The sequence below is a fragment of the Cavia porcellus genome, unplaced genomic scaffold (assembly GCF_034190915.1).
Source record: "Cavia porcellus strain 051 isolate PalLab524CR breed Dunkin Hartley unplaced genomic scaffold, mCavPor4.1 scaffold_13, whole genome shotgun sequence".
Classification (NCBI taxonomy): Eukaryota; Metazoa; Chordata; class Mammalia; order Rodentia; family Caviidae; genus Cavia; species Cavia porcellus.
In genome coordinates, this window is record NW_026947496.1 from 46283869 (window position 1) to 46298482 (window position 14614).

General features: G+C 37.3%; 1 protein-coding gene across 5 annotated transcripts in view; it reads left to right on the forward strand.

Moving 5' to 3' along the window:
• Sfmbt2 (Scm like with four mbt domains 2) overlaps nucleotides 1-14614 on the forward strand; it is a 295751-nt gene that overhangs the window by 88326 nt on the left and 192811 nt on the right. For all 5 annotated transcript variants that reach the window (XM_063260159.1, XM_063260158.1, XM_063260160.1 and 2 more), the window contains one exon: nucleotides 14274-14410. In XM_063260159.1, coding sequence (XP_063116229.1) covers nucleotides 14311-14410 — 100 coding nt within the window. In that variant the 5' untranslated portion in view covers nucleotides 14274-14310. The remainder of the gene's footprint in view (nucleotides 1-14273; nucleotides 14411-14614) is intronic.

A 14614-nucleotide genomic window follows, 5' to 3' on the forward strand; every position in this document is an offset into this window, starting at 1 on the left:
GCTACTTGTACATCAGTAATGCTCCTTAGGCTCCACCCCATACCTAAGCTACATATATGCCCCCACACCACGTGTCGGGCAGAGAGAATGCCAAAGCCCGGAGGTCATGGAGTCTCTCTCCACATTCTTAAAATAAAGGCCACTTTTATTTCATACTTATCTTTTTAGTCGCACTGAAAATTCTATCAAGATTCCTGATGGGAGGTGAGGTGTGAGGAAGTTTCTAGAACAATCCCTCTGTTTTGCAGCTGTGATCTGTGTTGCTTGAGCTAGTTCAAAAGCCGGGAGTTCATACCACTATGTACTAAGTGATACTACTCCACCAAGTAAATCCAGGTCTTCTGCTGTCTCTGGCAAAGTGCTGTATATTTTCCAAGTTCCCTACTAATGAAAGTAAGGGTGTTTTTATTTACTTTGCATAATTTGCAGTTAACTCAGACTAAATGTCTCATGCAACTAACTTACATGAAATTTGATGTGTGTTTAGTTTTATGGCTTTGCATAAGATAAGCACCTAAAATGCCCTTCAGTTCTTGTATGAATTTCAGCCAGACTGCTGAACAGTTCAGGCCAGTGCTGCCCTATGAGTGTTATGCTCAAGGAGGATACTCAGCGGTGGTCTTCTTCATCACTGATGTTTCAGTTGGGTGAAGAAGTGCTCCTTTGGGCATTTGGAGTTTGGTGACATTGCTTAAGCATTATGACTGTGATGCATCTATCTGGCTTGAAGTAATCACACCCAGATAATTAGATGGCATTAGACACTGTCTCTGCATATTGAGTTTACTGAAGATGTCTCTGTAAGTTTCTTCTTGAGTTCTCATGGTTGTATAGACAATGAATATTCAAGTTTCCTAAAATGACTTACATGCTTATGTGTGATGTGTAATAAAATATAGACCTATGGTGGAATATGTTTACTTAGCTTTGTTCAAACTTCAGTTGATACTTAATTTATTCCTCTTAAGTCTTAGAAGATGATGGAGGAAATCTTATGCTTTGTGTTAATCCAAGATGTCAAAAATGAAAGTCACCATGTCTCTAATTCTAAAACTCATGCTTGTTTTATAGAGATCAAAGCCAAGTCCAGTCTTATGCTTACTGAAGGTTGGTGTTTACTTTTGTGACTTGGATGGAAATTTCTGGTGCAAGAAATCCTATAGTGCTACTTTGATGCCAAGAGCTGTTGTGTATTTCTTTAGCATCCTTAGCTTGAAAATCTAAAATCCAAAGTGTTCTAAAATCTGAAACTTCTTGAGCTGGAACCATGGCATTACAAGAGGAGAGTTCCATATCATGTATTTCTGATTATCACAATGTTGTATAAGATTACCTTCAGACTCTGCATATAAGGTGTCTTAGTATAAAACATGATTTTGTGTTAGATTTTAGTCCTGTCCCTAAAAAAACTCATTATCTTTACGCGGATCTTTCAAAAGCAGAAAAAAAGTCTCAAATTCCAAACATGTCCAGCCATAAGGATTTCAGATAAAGGGCTCCTAACTTGGCGTAGTATTTCATGGGGTGTTTCACCCTTAGCCTTCCATAGAAGAAAGTTAGGTAGCTTATAAGTAAGGTAGCTGGATAAGGGGAATCACACTTTTTGTTTTTTTGATACCAGGGATTGAACTCATAACCTTGCGCTTGCCAGGCAGGCACTGTGCTGCTGAGCTATATCCCCTGCAACACCTTTCTTTTTATAAATAATATATGGCCAATAAATAAATCTACATTCAAGGTATTGGGAGCTGGTCTGCATTTTGGGCTTTTCCTTTTCTTAAACATGGCAAGGCTTTCTTTTCACATTTTGTACACGACCATTTGTGTATAGCTGATTTAACTTACTTTGCACTCTCAGGTCATATATGCCATTTGGGGCAGTTAAGAGGTGCCAGTGGAAGCCACGAATGAGACACAGAAAGTTGCTATGGCAGGGGGTGACTGCCTCCAACCCTAGTGTTTGCTCCTGAAGGCTCATTATCTCCAATGTTGAGGTATGAATCTGATTGTAAAAAATAAGCATTTCTTATGAGGGGGCAGCAACTTGTGTCGAGTTTCAATCCATTTTGAGTGAAAACCAGTGAAGCCTGGTTGGAAAATGGTGAGTAAATTGCAGTTCTAAGCAGGGTAAATCAAACTAGGCCTGCGGTGAATGACACTAGTCCATGAACCTTCTGCCCCAGTCAGTTCATCTTTCTTGATGATGGGATGAAGCAGAGTCTGTCTCTTCTTAGGAAGGCTGAGTGCTGGCTGGTCAGAGTGCTGAAGAGATGTACTTAGGCATTATTAGCAGAGCATTCTGGGTGACGGTAAACGTAAATGGGAGAAAGCTTGTGTTGATAATAGTGCATGGCACTTAACACTGCTTTTTATCTTTCAAGCCATTTACTGATATGGTTTTCCCCGAAATTCTTGTGATTCCAGAGTGTTTTCACGTTGCTTCTTAGGAAAATGAAGGCCATGATTTTTCGGAAAGCCATAGTTTTTTAAAGGTCAAAGTTTTGTTCCAGTATTTGGTTGTGCATCCTTTAGACTCCTTGGAGATTTTCTATTTTGATTGAAATATTTTTGAAAGGTCTCAGATTAGGTTTCCTGTGCTCATTTTGAAATTCCTGGAGTGTGAAATGAGGCAGCTTTCTGTGTGATTTAGACATTGTAGGCTTGCAAGGGCAGCCTGGAGCATGTCTGGAATTTCACAAGCTGTTAGTTTAGACCGTTACATTTTATTTTCTGCCTAGAGAATACTATCTTTTCTCAAGTCAGAAAGGAAAATAAATAAATAAATAAACCCCAGGAGAACTGCAAGGTAAGAAGCTTAACATTATGAGCATTGTGAGCACGGTGTGCACTTTCACTTTCCACTTGAGTTTGATGACAGCTCCAGTTGCAAAATGATATTTAACATGCTTTTAATAAGACAGACATCAAGATGGAACAGTGGTATATTAGAACTGATTTATGGAAGAAAATAATTTATTGACTTATACTTGTAAATCTGAAGTTGGAGCTGGACACACGTTTATTGTATGGATTTAAGAAGTTGTTTACCTCCTTCTCCTCTTCCTCCTTCTCCCTTCTCTTTCCCCTCTTTGTCCTCCTCCTTATCTTCTTCTTCCTCTTCCTCTCTCTGTCTCTGCCGCTCTGTCCCTTTTTCTCATAACATCAGCCTTTCAATATTGGAATATGGGTAATTTGACCAACCTAAGAGCAAAGGCTTACTTACTGGCATTAGGCTTGTCTCACGGGATGGCCCAGCAGATCTCCACAATGATTCCTACCAGGACTTTCCACCAATGTACTCAGACATACCTATCAGCCTCGTTACTCTCTGCTATGAAATACTATAAGCAAACAACAGAATACTACCAGATTGCTGACAGGCAGCTAATATAAAACGCTAGTAACCAAAACCAACAGGAAAAATAATAACTTATATAAAAGGAAAAAAAAATCATTCATAGTCTTAGGGATATAACAGGTTATGCATTCATGTAACAAGGACAAGACTAGGGTACAAAAAGTAATATTATGAAAATTAAAAAGAATTTCACAAATTAAAAAATAAAAATAAAAGCTAGAGAGAAAGTTTAAGAAATAAACTAGATTATAGGTTAAAAAAGTGGTAAGAAATAAAGGGGAAACTTAAGGAGGTCTGATATTTGAATGAATGAATATTAGAATGAAAGAGAAAATGGAGATGAGGAAATTAGTGATAATTTAACAAAATATCTTACAATTTAATAACACGAATTTTATTTTTTATTTTTTATTTTAAAGAGGTTAAGACAGAAGAGGACATAACAAAGCAGATCAAATCAGAACAATGAAAGTGACAGCATTTTACCATAAGACAACCCATAATTAACAGTAACTACCATAATGTCTCTTTCTTTGAAATAGTCGAGCATAGCTTCATATATGATAGTATCAAATATAACAAAACAGTATAAAACCATTCAAGAGAATGAAAGCATTACAGGGATTTCAGAACCAAATAGCAGAGAATGAACAATGGCTACTATATTATCTCATTTTCTATAGAAAATTTGTTTATACTATCATACATAATAATATCCAATAATATAGCAAGATAGAACCAAAGGAAACAGAAAAACAAAAGCATAGTAGGACTTCAGAGTAAGATGATACTAAATCAGCACTGGCTATTCTAATGTCTTGTTTTCTTTAAAATAGCTGTTTATACTATCACAGATAATAAAGTCAAACAAACTAGGATAAAACCATTCCAACTAATAAATGCATACATTTTAAGGCTTCAGAGCAATGTAATGGGGAATCATGATTACTATAAACTCTTATGTACTTTTAGCATTTCTTACATGAATTTCATTCTTGAAAGAGGACATTACTGTCTCCAAGCCCACAAATAGATTGTTACTAGGCACAGCATTTTGAGAATTCTGAACATCAAAAAATGCAGCAGTTAAGATGATACCAGACTTCTCTACAATTAGAACTAAAGGGAATGGAGGAAAGCCCTCAAAATTTACAGGCAAGTGGGTGCAGTGGAGCATGCCTGTGATTGCAGCTATGGAGGCTGAAGCAGGAGAATCTTGAGTTGGAGGCTAGCCTGGGAAATTTAGCAAGAGCTTGTCTCTAAATAAAAGATAAGAACCGCTGGAAATGTAGCGTGGTGATAGAGTCCCCTTGGACTCAATTCTCAGTACTGTACAAACAAAGCATCAAAAAATTTTGAGGGAGAATACTTTCCCGATTTAAAATTTCTTTTCAAACTACCTAAACTATTAGTTATTATGACAATAGTTTTGACCCTTTTAGTCAAAGAAAGCTTCACAAGTTTTCTGTATAAACCCTTTATTAGGAATCTAGTAGATAATGTGTTCCATTAACAGGAGAGAGAGAAACAAGAGGGAAGAAGCCAGGAGATCCTACAAAAAAGGGAGGGCACGTAAAGATAACACCTCTGTTCCTGGAATGGAAGCTTTAGTCAAGATTAGGTTAGCAAGGAAGGCCCAGTAGAAACTGCTTCAAGTGGAAATTAATTATGTATTTTGATTGATGGAGAGCATCTTTAGGAAGTGAATGGAAAATTAGGATTTGAGTTGTGGATAAGTATGCAGAAAAGGATATGGAAAATGACTGAAAGCTTTATCAGAAAAATCTGTATACTACACAGTGTACTACATGACTGGGTGGTACAGTTACAAGATGTGGTAGTACTGTGGACATGTGTGAGGAGGTCAGGACGTTGAAAGAGATGTAGCAGTCTATCACCTGATAATGGCAGAGACTGAAATTAAGTGGTGGATTGTGCAACATCATGCACATGGATGCTTAATCAGCTAAGAGTTGAAAGTGGTTTTCTTGGGAGGGGAGAGAAGAATGGGCATTTCTCTTTTTGCTTTTTTTTCCCTTCCTGGAGGGGAAATCTCTAGACTTATTTGGCTTTTATAATCATATGTAGACATAACTCATATTAAAAAAAATCTGCTAACAATGAGGGTCATAACGAGAAGCAAAATTATGTAATCCACTTTCTTTTATATTTCAGACAACTGGGGCCTGGAAAAAATAATTTGTCCCAATACTTAGATCTGTTAAGAAAGTGGTTCAACCATGAATAATGGGATGAATACTTACCATTGTAGTTCATAGTGGAGTTTTATGGAGAACAGGTGTGTCTGACTTTAGAAAGATGGTTCATTGCTGTGGTTTGGAAGTGTACCCCAAAGGATTAAGTATTAAATCCTGCTCCCTAACCTGTGTTGCTGTTTGGATTTGAGGGAACCTTTAGAAGAGGGGACTTGGTGGGACAAAGTTCAGTCATGGGGGAAATGTGCCTTTGAAAGACAGGTTGGGACCCCACCCCTTCTTGTTTCTCTCTTTGCCTCCTGCCCTGAGATGAACAGGCTTCTGCTATGTACTCTTGCCATGATGGATCATGCTGACACAGGTTCACAGTGACAAGGCCACTTGACCATGAACTGAAACCTCTGTAACCATGAACTAAAATAAATCTTTCTTTCTTTTAAGTTGATTTTCTCAGTTGATTCTTTTAAGTTGATTATCTCAGTTGATTATCTCATTATGTCCCAGTGATGGCAGTCTGACTGACACAATTGAGCCAAGCCTAACCTTGTAAAACAGTTGATTTTGCTATTATTGGCATCCTTTAAGGAATCTTCTGCACAAAAGCAAATTCAGAAAAATCAACTTTTTTTCCTACACATTTAGATGCCTTGCAGAAATAGTATGTTTTCTAGTATACCTGCAATAGATATTTTTTGCTTGAAGAGTTACTTTTATTTTTCTAACAAGCTTTATGTAATTTTCATTCCATGAAGCAACATTCTTACAAGTATGGTCACTGGACCTGTAGCATAAGCACCACCTTGGAACTTGCTATGATTACAAATGTCAGACCCTGCAGTTGTTTCTGCTATTTTAAGTTTTGAGAAGCACTGAAATTTTATGAAATTATAGGTGATTCTGACCTCACCTTTTTTCAGACATAAGTCTCATGCCCAGTCTCTGTGCAGTGGAGAATATTCCCATTTTATTTTCTTACGATTCCATTCTTCTGAAGGTTTAGGGACCTTGATCAACATTTTAATGCAAATTGTATTTTTTGTAAATACTAAAATGATAGCATTTTGCACTATGGGTAGGGCAAAACTTAGGATATGTACTGACTATAACACTAATAATCTTGCATTTTAATTATAGGATATTAAAAAGGGACACAAAACTTTTAGAGTGTATTTCTTTAGAGTTGTTGTTGGCCTCATACTAGCAACCCCAAAGTTAGAAGTCTGAGGCCTTAAATCAACTTTCCTTCATCTTTGGTAGGATCTTTCATGGGTGCTGGCACCTGGGAGGTAGTGCTGCCCATCCTATGAGTTAGGTGGTGGGAGTAGGCCCCTCCCACTCCGTAGTCCAACACATCAATCCTGCAAACTTCCTGCTGGCTAGAGCTTAATTACTTGATCCTGTCTTAGTGTAAGGAGCACTGGGAAATGTCTTGGTTAGTCAGTGATCCCTTAGTGTAGACAGGAAGAGAAAATGGATATCAGTGGGAGTAGTTTAACAGTCTCCAACACACAGTAATTTCTCCCTGTGACCTCTTTATGGATATTTTCTATTCATACTAGAATGTGCTGTGACAATAGAGTCATCAGGGACTGGAACTGTGCTTCCATTCTGCAAACACCATTGTCATTCCTTTATAAACATACTTCAAATGACTTCAGGCTTAATCAGTGCTTAACTATGAGGAATACATAAACAGTAGTTTTAGTTCCTATTTCTCTGGCTTTTCTCATAATTAGATGAAAGTTTGGTATACTGAAACATACTGGATATTTAAGAATGTAATTTGTGATAAAGGCAGGGTGTAAATATTCAGTGAGGGAAGAGTGGATTTTTTCACTGGGATTGGAGGAGGATTGGCGGGAAGAGGATGAGTCCAGAGGTACAGCTCACAAACTATTGGAACATAATTTTCTACATGTTAACAAAAGTTAAATGCAAAACTTGAAATCCCTAAGCAGTTAGATTTCTGATATTTTAGGATTGGGAGGAATTTTTAAAAATGTAAATTTTAGAAGAAGCACAGCAATTGATAGATTTGAGTTGGTTGGAAAAAACATTTCTGCAGGTCAAGGGCAAATTGGGAAAAATAGTTTCATGAGATAAAATATATACAACTCTTAGAATTCCATACTGTCGAGCAGTAGAGTTAACATATAGAAAGGATATGAGAGATATTCAACCTTTGAATATTAAATTGAACAATGTGGAAGCAATCAGTATTCAGGACTGGGGAAGAGATTGGGTGTAGACAACTCTGGTCTATTGCTAGTTGGGATGTACATGAATAAAGCTGTCTAGACAGTATTTTAGCAGGATCTGTCACAGTCTTTAAATGTGGCTCCATATCTTGATCCTTAACAAATTTTGATGTGTAATGATCTAACTTGTGGGATTTCCCATTAAGGAAACATCAGAGATGATTGAGACTGATAATCACAGCACTTTTTATTTTAAGGGTGAAGAATTAAAGAAACACAAACAACTTAATAGTCATTGGTAGAGTTATGTCAACAAAGTACCTTACTTTATTATAATAAAAATTATACAACCACTTTCAAGTCATGTTCTCAAAGAACTGAGGTGACGGGGCAGAGGGAATGCTTTCTATGTACTTTTAGATGAAGAATGGATTAGAAGTTTTAATTCTGTATGAACACAGAAAAAATATTTAGGAGGAGATACTATAAATATAAAAGTGATTTTCCCTGGGTGTTGGGTCAGAAGTGATTTTAGTTCACTCCTTTGTATATTTTATTTGGGTTGGGGGGTTGTATCAAGGCTAAATGTCTTTTGTAGGAAGAAAAAAAGAAATATTTAAAATAAGTCAAAGTGTGACAATGCCTTTTGCTAAAATAAATAATTTTCCAGCTACGTGGGTGGACCTAGAGCCTCTGAGTAGAATACCATTCACTTGTCCTTCCAACAGTGATGTGAGATTTAAGTCTGCCACACTTTCCAGTGACTCTCTCTTTGGTATTTATGTTGTTTACCCTTGAGTTCTATTTAAAGTGATTGATTTGGTACATTTAAATCAACATCTTACTTTATAGTCCCAGATTACCTTTCTGTAGTGTCTAGTTCGATGCAAATGGATACAGTTGAAACACTGTGGAGCCATGAAGACTTTAGCAAACTTTTCCCTGCTTGATAAGTGTCACAGAAGCCACTGATGTGTAACTGATTTATTAATAATTGCAATCACAAACTTTTTTTTGCCTTAGCAGAAAAAGTTTGTGTCTGATAACTTTTTTTTGACAACATTTTGCATATGAGATGATTTTCTTAGGTTTTTAAATGAATGGAAAAAGCAAGTAGCTTAGTATGACACATATAGTGACACATATAGTTTTCTAACATTGTTTCTCCTTCGAAACTGCAAGGGCATAAAATTATGGCACATTCAGTAAAAGCCAAGTACGTTAGGGAGTTTATCAGGAGTTATTATTGGACTATTAGAGGAAAACTAAATCTCCTTTTGAAGTTTCTTAAGTTTTAAAGTTTCTATGCTCTCTTTTAATTGTTAACATTGTTAAATTAAAACCTTTAAGAGCCAAGGACTGATGGTTATCACAGGACACATTCCGGAACTGTCAAATGAGATGGCTAATAGTGTCATAGTCCAGCCAGGCTACCTAGTACTATGGCTACTTGCCAATATGGCCACTTACATTTAAATTCAGATCTGTAATTGTACTGGCCATATTTCAAGTGCCCAGAAACCACATGTGGCTAGTAGTTACCATTCTGGGCTGGGCCAATAGAGAAAGTTTTATTGGCCATTCAGAATAGGCCATGAAGCACCAATAGTTTCTGATTAGTTTTAGAGTAGTATAAAATGAGTACTTTTCCTTGCTTATTTCCTCCCTAGCATGGCTTTGCCTGGCATGTTATGAAATTATGTTCTGTAAATGCACAACAGGTAAAAGAATGAGGGATGATTGGCTTGAAAGAGAATGATTATTGTATTAAATTTGGTTCAGAAAAATGGGTACTCTGAAGGAGAAAATATACAGTTAACACTAAAAATACATAGTAAATTCATAGCACCTTAGATGTGAAAGGAACTTTTGACTGGATCTAAACAAGCAGTTCTATTTAATTGATGAGCAATTAGCAAATACAGAGGTTGAACAAAATTTATTTATGTCACACAGGTAGGTAGTGGCCTCGTTGCTCCTTATTTCCCAAGTTAATGATTTTTTCATTGGTCAAAGACAGCTTTTGTAAGAAATGCCAGTGCTGTATTTCTGTTGTTCATTGGAGACAAGAGTTACCAACTGTAAAATTTACATAAAATCACAAAGCATGTAGTACAAACAAGAAGTTACCCTTTAACAGCCCAGCTTTCTAGACCTTCATATGTTTCTGGAAAAAATCTTGCTTCAATTAATAGATGGCTGTACTTCAGCCTTGAAGTTATATGATATATTTTAAGAATCAAAAGGGGGCTGGGAGTGTAGCTTAGTGGTAGAGCTCTTGCTTAACATGAATGAAGCACATTTGAAATTGTTAGGAAAGTGATTTGTTCTTTTAAAATATCCTGGTTTTTGTGTGGTGTTTTTATTTATTTATTTTTTTTGTGGTGCTAGGGCTCCAAGCCAGAGCTCCATGCATGCTGTGGAAAGATTGTACCACTGAGCTATATGTCCATCCTAAAACATCCTGTTTCTATTTTGCAAAGCTTAATGGATCAATTGTCCCCAGTGAGATTTGCCCCCCACCACCTCCCCATTTAAAATGAATAGATTTTTGAAAACAGCAAGTCAATAGAAATTACTTGTGAAGTGGTATGTTAGTCTCATATTTAATATGTTTCTCCCAGAATTATCTATTTCTGTAAGTTCTATTAGTTGCTGAGAGCTGGCTGTGGAAAGTAAAGTCATTTATTGTAACAACTGTGACTACGTGCTGTGAAGATTGCATTTTGTTAGGATTATTTCTGCAGCATTCTGTTGATTATACCTTTCCGATGCTTCTTGAAGTTGTCTCCTTCATTCCTTTCCCGTGCCTTAGTTTCAGCCCTTGTCTGTGCTTTCTTGGTTTTAGTTAGCTTCCATCTGGGGTTGCTCCTTCCATCCAGGTTACATGTGGCTGGCTCCCCAAGCAGGAGTGATTTCTCTGTGATAGCTCTGGTCATTTCCCTCCCTGGACTTGCATCCTGTGACTGCCGCTGCTGCCTGCAGAGTAACATGCAGTTCTGGTCCTTGTTTGGAAACCATTGTCTTCTCCTCTGTACTCAGCCAGTTTCCTTGTTCTTATCCCCAAGCCTTTGCTCAAGCCTTTCTCACTTACTGAGGTGGCCACCACCTAAATAATTATCATTATTTTCCATTGTTTTCCTAATCTTTCTTGCTATTTCTTTTGGATATAGCACTGATCACCTTCTAATAGACTATATAACTTACTAGTTTTTATTTTTTAAATTTATAAAATACATATTTAGTTATTTTTAAAATAATTTTTAAAAAATATATTAGCTTTTTTCTCCCAGTTAGGATGTGATATCTACTAGGGCAGAGGTTTTGTTTAATTTTGTCCCACATGTCTTCTGGTGCCTAAAACAACTTTTAACATTTATTTTAACAGATCAGGAAGTGAGAATGAGTAGGAATGATAGTGCTGGTGCACCTAATCCTGTTTTTCTCCCTGTACCCTTTGTTACCTTGGAATTTTTTGCATGTCCTGCCACACTATTTGTTGTTGGATCTTCTTGTTTAATATCTTTTCTACTTTCCTGAGGATCTGTCTCATGGTGTTACTAAGCTGTCCAGGCCGGCCTCCAACATGGAATCCTCCTGCTTTAGCCTCCTGATTGGCTGGGGTTACAAGTGTGTACCATTTTCCCCCATCCCTCTTCAGGCTCTTAAGCCAATGCTCCTGTTGATCATTGGTTTCCTCTTACCATCTTCTTCACCTGTGGGCATTTCCCTTGAGACACTCTTCTTTTCTGTTCTTCTGTGCATCCTCACCCATCCATGCCCACCTCTCTACTGACTTGTGTTCTGTCTTGAACTAAGGACTACACTGGTGCTTTATACCAGCCATTGGCATTATGAACAATATGGTACCCCATGAAATGTCTGCATCTCTAAACCAGAACCTCTGTTAACATGTTTGTAATAAAATTTCCTATTATGAGTATTTGTCTATCTAGAGTTAGTTTACTTGCTTGTTGCTATTATTTTGGGGTGATGAGGATAAATTTGGCCTCATGCATACCACCGGCCTATTCCCCCACCAAGTTTTAAGCTGGTGAACTGTTTACCTGGAGGACAATTGGTTTGTCTGCAGGTTCTATCAATAGTCACTCACGAATGCCAGTGGCCATAGTGATAAACTGGCATATTTCATCACCCACTGTAAAACCCAAGCATAGTGCCCATGGTCCCCTGATCAGTCTGCTGTGTGTAGCTCCTAATAGGAAATCTCTGACAGCTTCTGAGCCAAGGTTGGCACTTGGACTTCTTCAAGATGGTTCTGATTGCTGACGTTTGGCGTTACGTCGGGTTTGCTCTCTGGGTGTGTTTCTTGACTGGATTCAGTTTTGTCAGAGAGTGGGTTGTTTGCACAGGTTTTTGTGTCCCTGTTGTAACAGATCTTGAAGAATCATCTAAAGAAAGTGCAGTTCTGCTCACTAATGTAGGGGTTATTTTGACTAGGACAGACCGCACTGGGTAAAGTGAGCCAGCCTTGAAGGTACATTGCTGGGTTTGCCAACTTTGTATTTTGTGCATCTCAGAATGCATATGTCTATTCAGTAGCTTCTTTAATCTAGTGATCTTTCTGTTTAAGCTTTCAGAAACTAGGCTCATCCAGTGGCCCTTGAGGGAATGAGAAAACTTCTACTTGTGAGTTATTAAAAAGAAAGCAAACCCCAGTGTTGATTTAGATTCAGGTAATTTCTGTCTGTACTATATTTTTAGTACACTTATCTTAGATACAAGGATCCATAGGGTTGAGATTAAGAATGCTTTTAAGTTACTTTCTCTGTTATACCCTGCAATATGCTGCAGTGGATTTAAATGTGTCTTTAGGTATAGTATTTACCTGTAGTAATATAGTATTTGCATGATTTTGTTGTTGTTTTGAGACAATCTTGTTGTGGTCTGTACTGGCCTTGAACTTGTGATCCTCTTGCCTCAACCTTCTGAGTGGTGGAGTCATAGGCATGCTTCACTACTTCATGTGATTTTTTTTTTTTTTTTCTTTCTGGTACCAGGGATCGAACTCACAGCCTTGCACTTACCAGGCAGTGGGCTTGAGCCCCTGAGCTAAATCCCCAGCCCCCTTCATGTCATTTTTAAACACACATAGGTATCACATCTTCTGGGACAGCTCTGATTTAAGTTATTTGTTGGCTTCTGTTCCTCAGACCATATGCTTTCATTTTTGCTTCCCAAAAATATGCTAAGCCTGTGCTCAGTGTTGAGTGAATGAAGGATCATCTGATTGTTTACATGTGTTTTATGTTCTTGATTGTCATTCCATTTGCTTATTCATGAACTCATCTTTGTAGAAGCAGAATGCCTACATTGCTGTTTAATGAACCAGTTCAAGGTATTTTCATAATTCCTGTTCTAAGATAGGTATTTTATTTCTTTGCATTTTGATTGAGAAGTAGCTTTGTATCCTCCCCACAGTGTCTATTGCACTTTATGTGCAACAGGTAGGTAATTTAATATGAAATAAACTAAATTCCAATGCTGGGTACTTGTTCATGTCCAGTCTCTTCCTGGCTACTTCTGGCAGAAGTTTTCAGCCTTTTCGCTGCCATTGCACAAATGACTAACAATCTTTTATGGATATTCAGTTTTGACAAAGTTTCAAAATATCTTTCACGAATGTAAACTAAATAGCATCAAAGAAGGCTGTGTGTGTGCATGTTTAAGAAGAGTGGTATTCTTAAATGACATTTTATTAGCATGTGAGCTGTGCAATGTTCTGTTGATAAGTATAGATGTACCATGTTATTTATTTTCTTCATCTGTCCTCCTTTTGCTGACTTAACTTATTCTGTATGTGAAATCAGAGAACACTGAATGAGTGAAATGCTTAGAAACATCATATAGCTATATCTACGCTCCTGAACTGGAATGGCTGCTCCTTAGAAATTACTGCTTCTGGTATCTCATGAACTCTGACCTAAATGAACTCCATTTGTAAAACTTTGTGAGAACTGACTGGCGTTTTCTCCCTCTACTCTAAGTGATATCAGAAAGCAAGCTAGAAATGACAGTGCTATTATAAGGAAATTTGTATCCTTATTTCTAATTTGTCAGAAAGCATGTTACTTGCAAACATTAATACTCAACTGGTTTTGGTGCTAGATCACTTGTGACACATGAGGACTTCTTACTAAGTCAAGTAGCTTGCTCAAGGTCACCACAGTGGATTAGGGATTGAAACAAGTCCTACTTGTTGGTACAAATCATGTCCATATTAAAGGTGTGAATGATCCATGTAAAATTGAAGGTTTTGCTGTTATGACCTTTGTGGTTGACCTTGTGTAGAAAAGCACTCATTATTCTTTATTCCAATATTTTCTGTTATTAACATTCTGTTACATCCTAAATGCTATAATGAGTTGGTAACAATTCTGATAGGATTATGTTACTTCTAGAGAGCTTAGGATCAAGTTAATATGATTAATATAATTAAAGTGCTCTGATTTTTTTTTTCTTTCTTCTGGTTGCTTTTAGATAATTCTTTCTGTAAGATGAATTAAGGGAAAAGAACATGGAGAGCAGTTTGTCAGTTTCCAACATGCAAGACCCTTCCTCATCTCTCTTGGAAAAGCACGTTGACTCAGCTAATGGAAATGGAGACCTCGATTCAGGTAGGACTGCTTGCGCCATCCTCTGGCTTTTGGTTTATGGATGCATATCCCCCTGAAACATTCAGGGAGTGATGCAGACAACATTTTGAGATCTCACATTACTCCCTGTTCCCATAATTTGCTATCTTTTTTCTAAAAACACACTATAGCAGTTTTAATGTTATGTGTCCTTTGAATTGAAATTAATATGACTTTAGTAGTCGG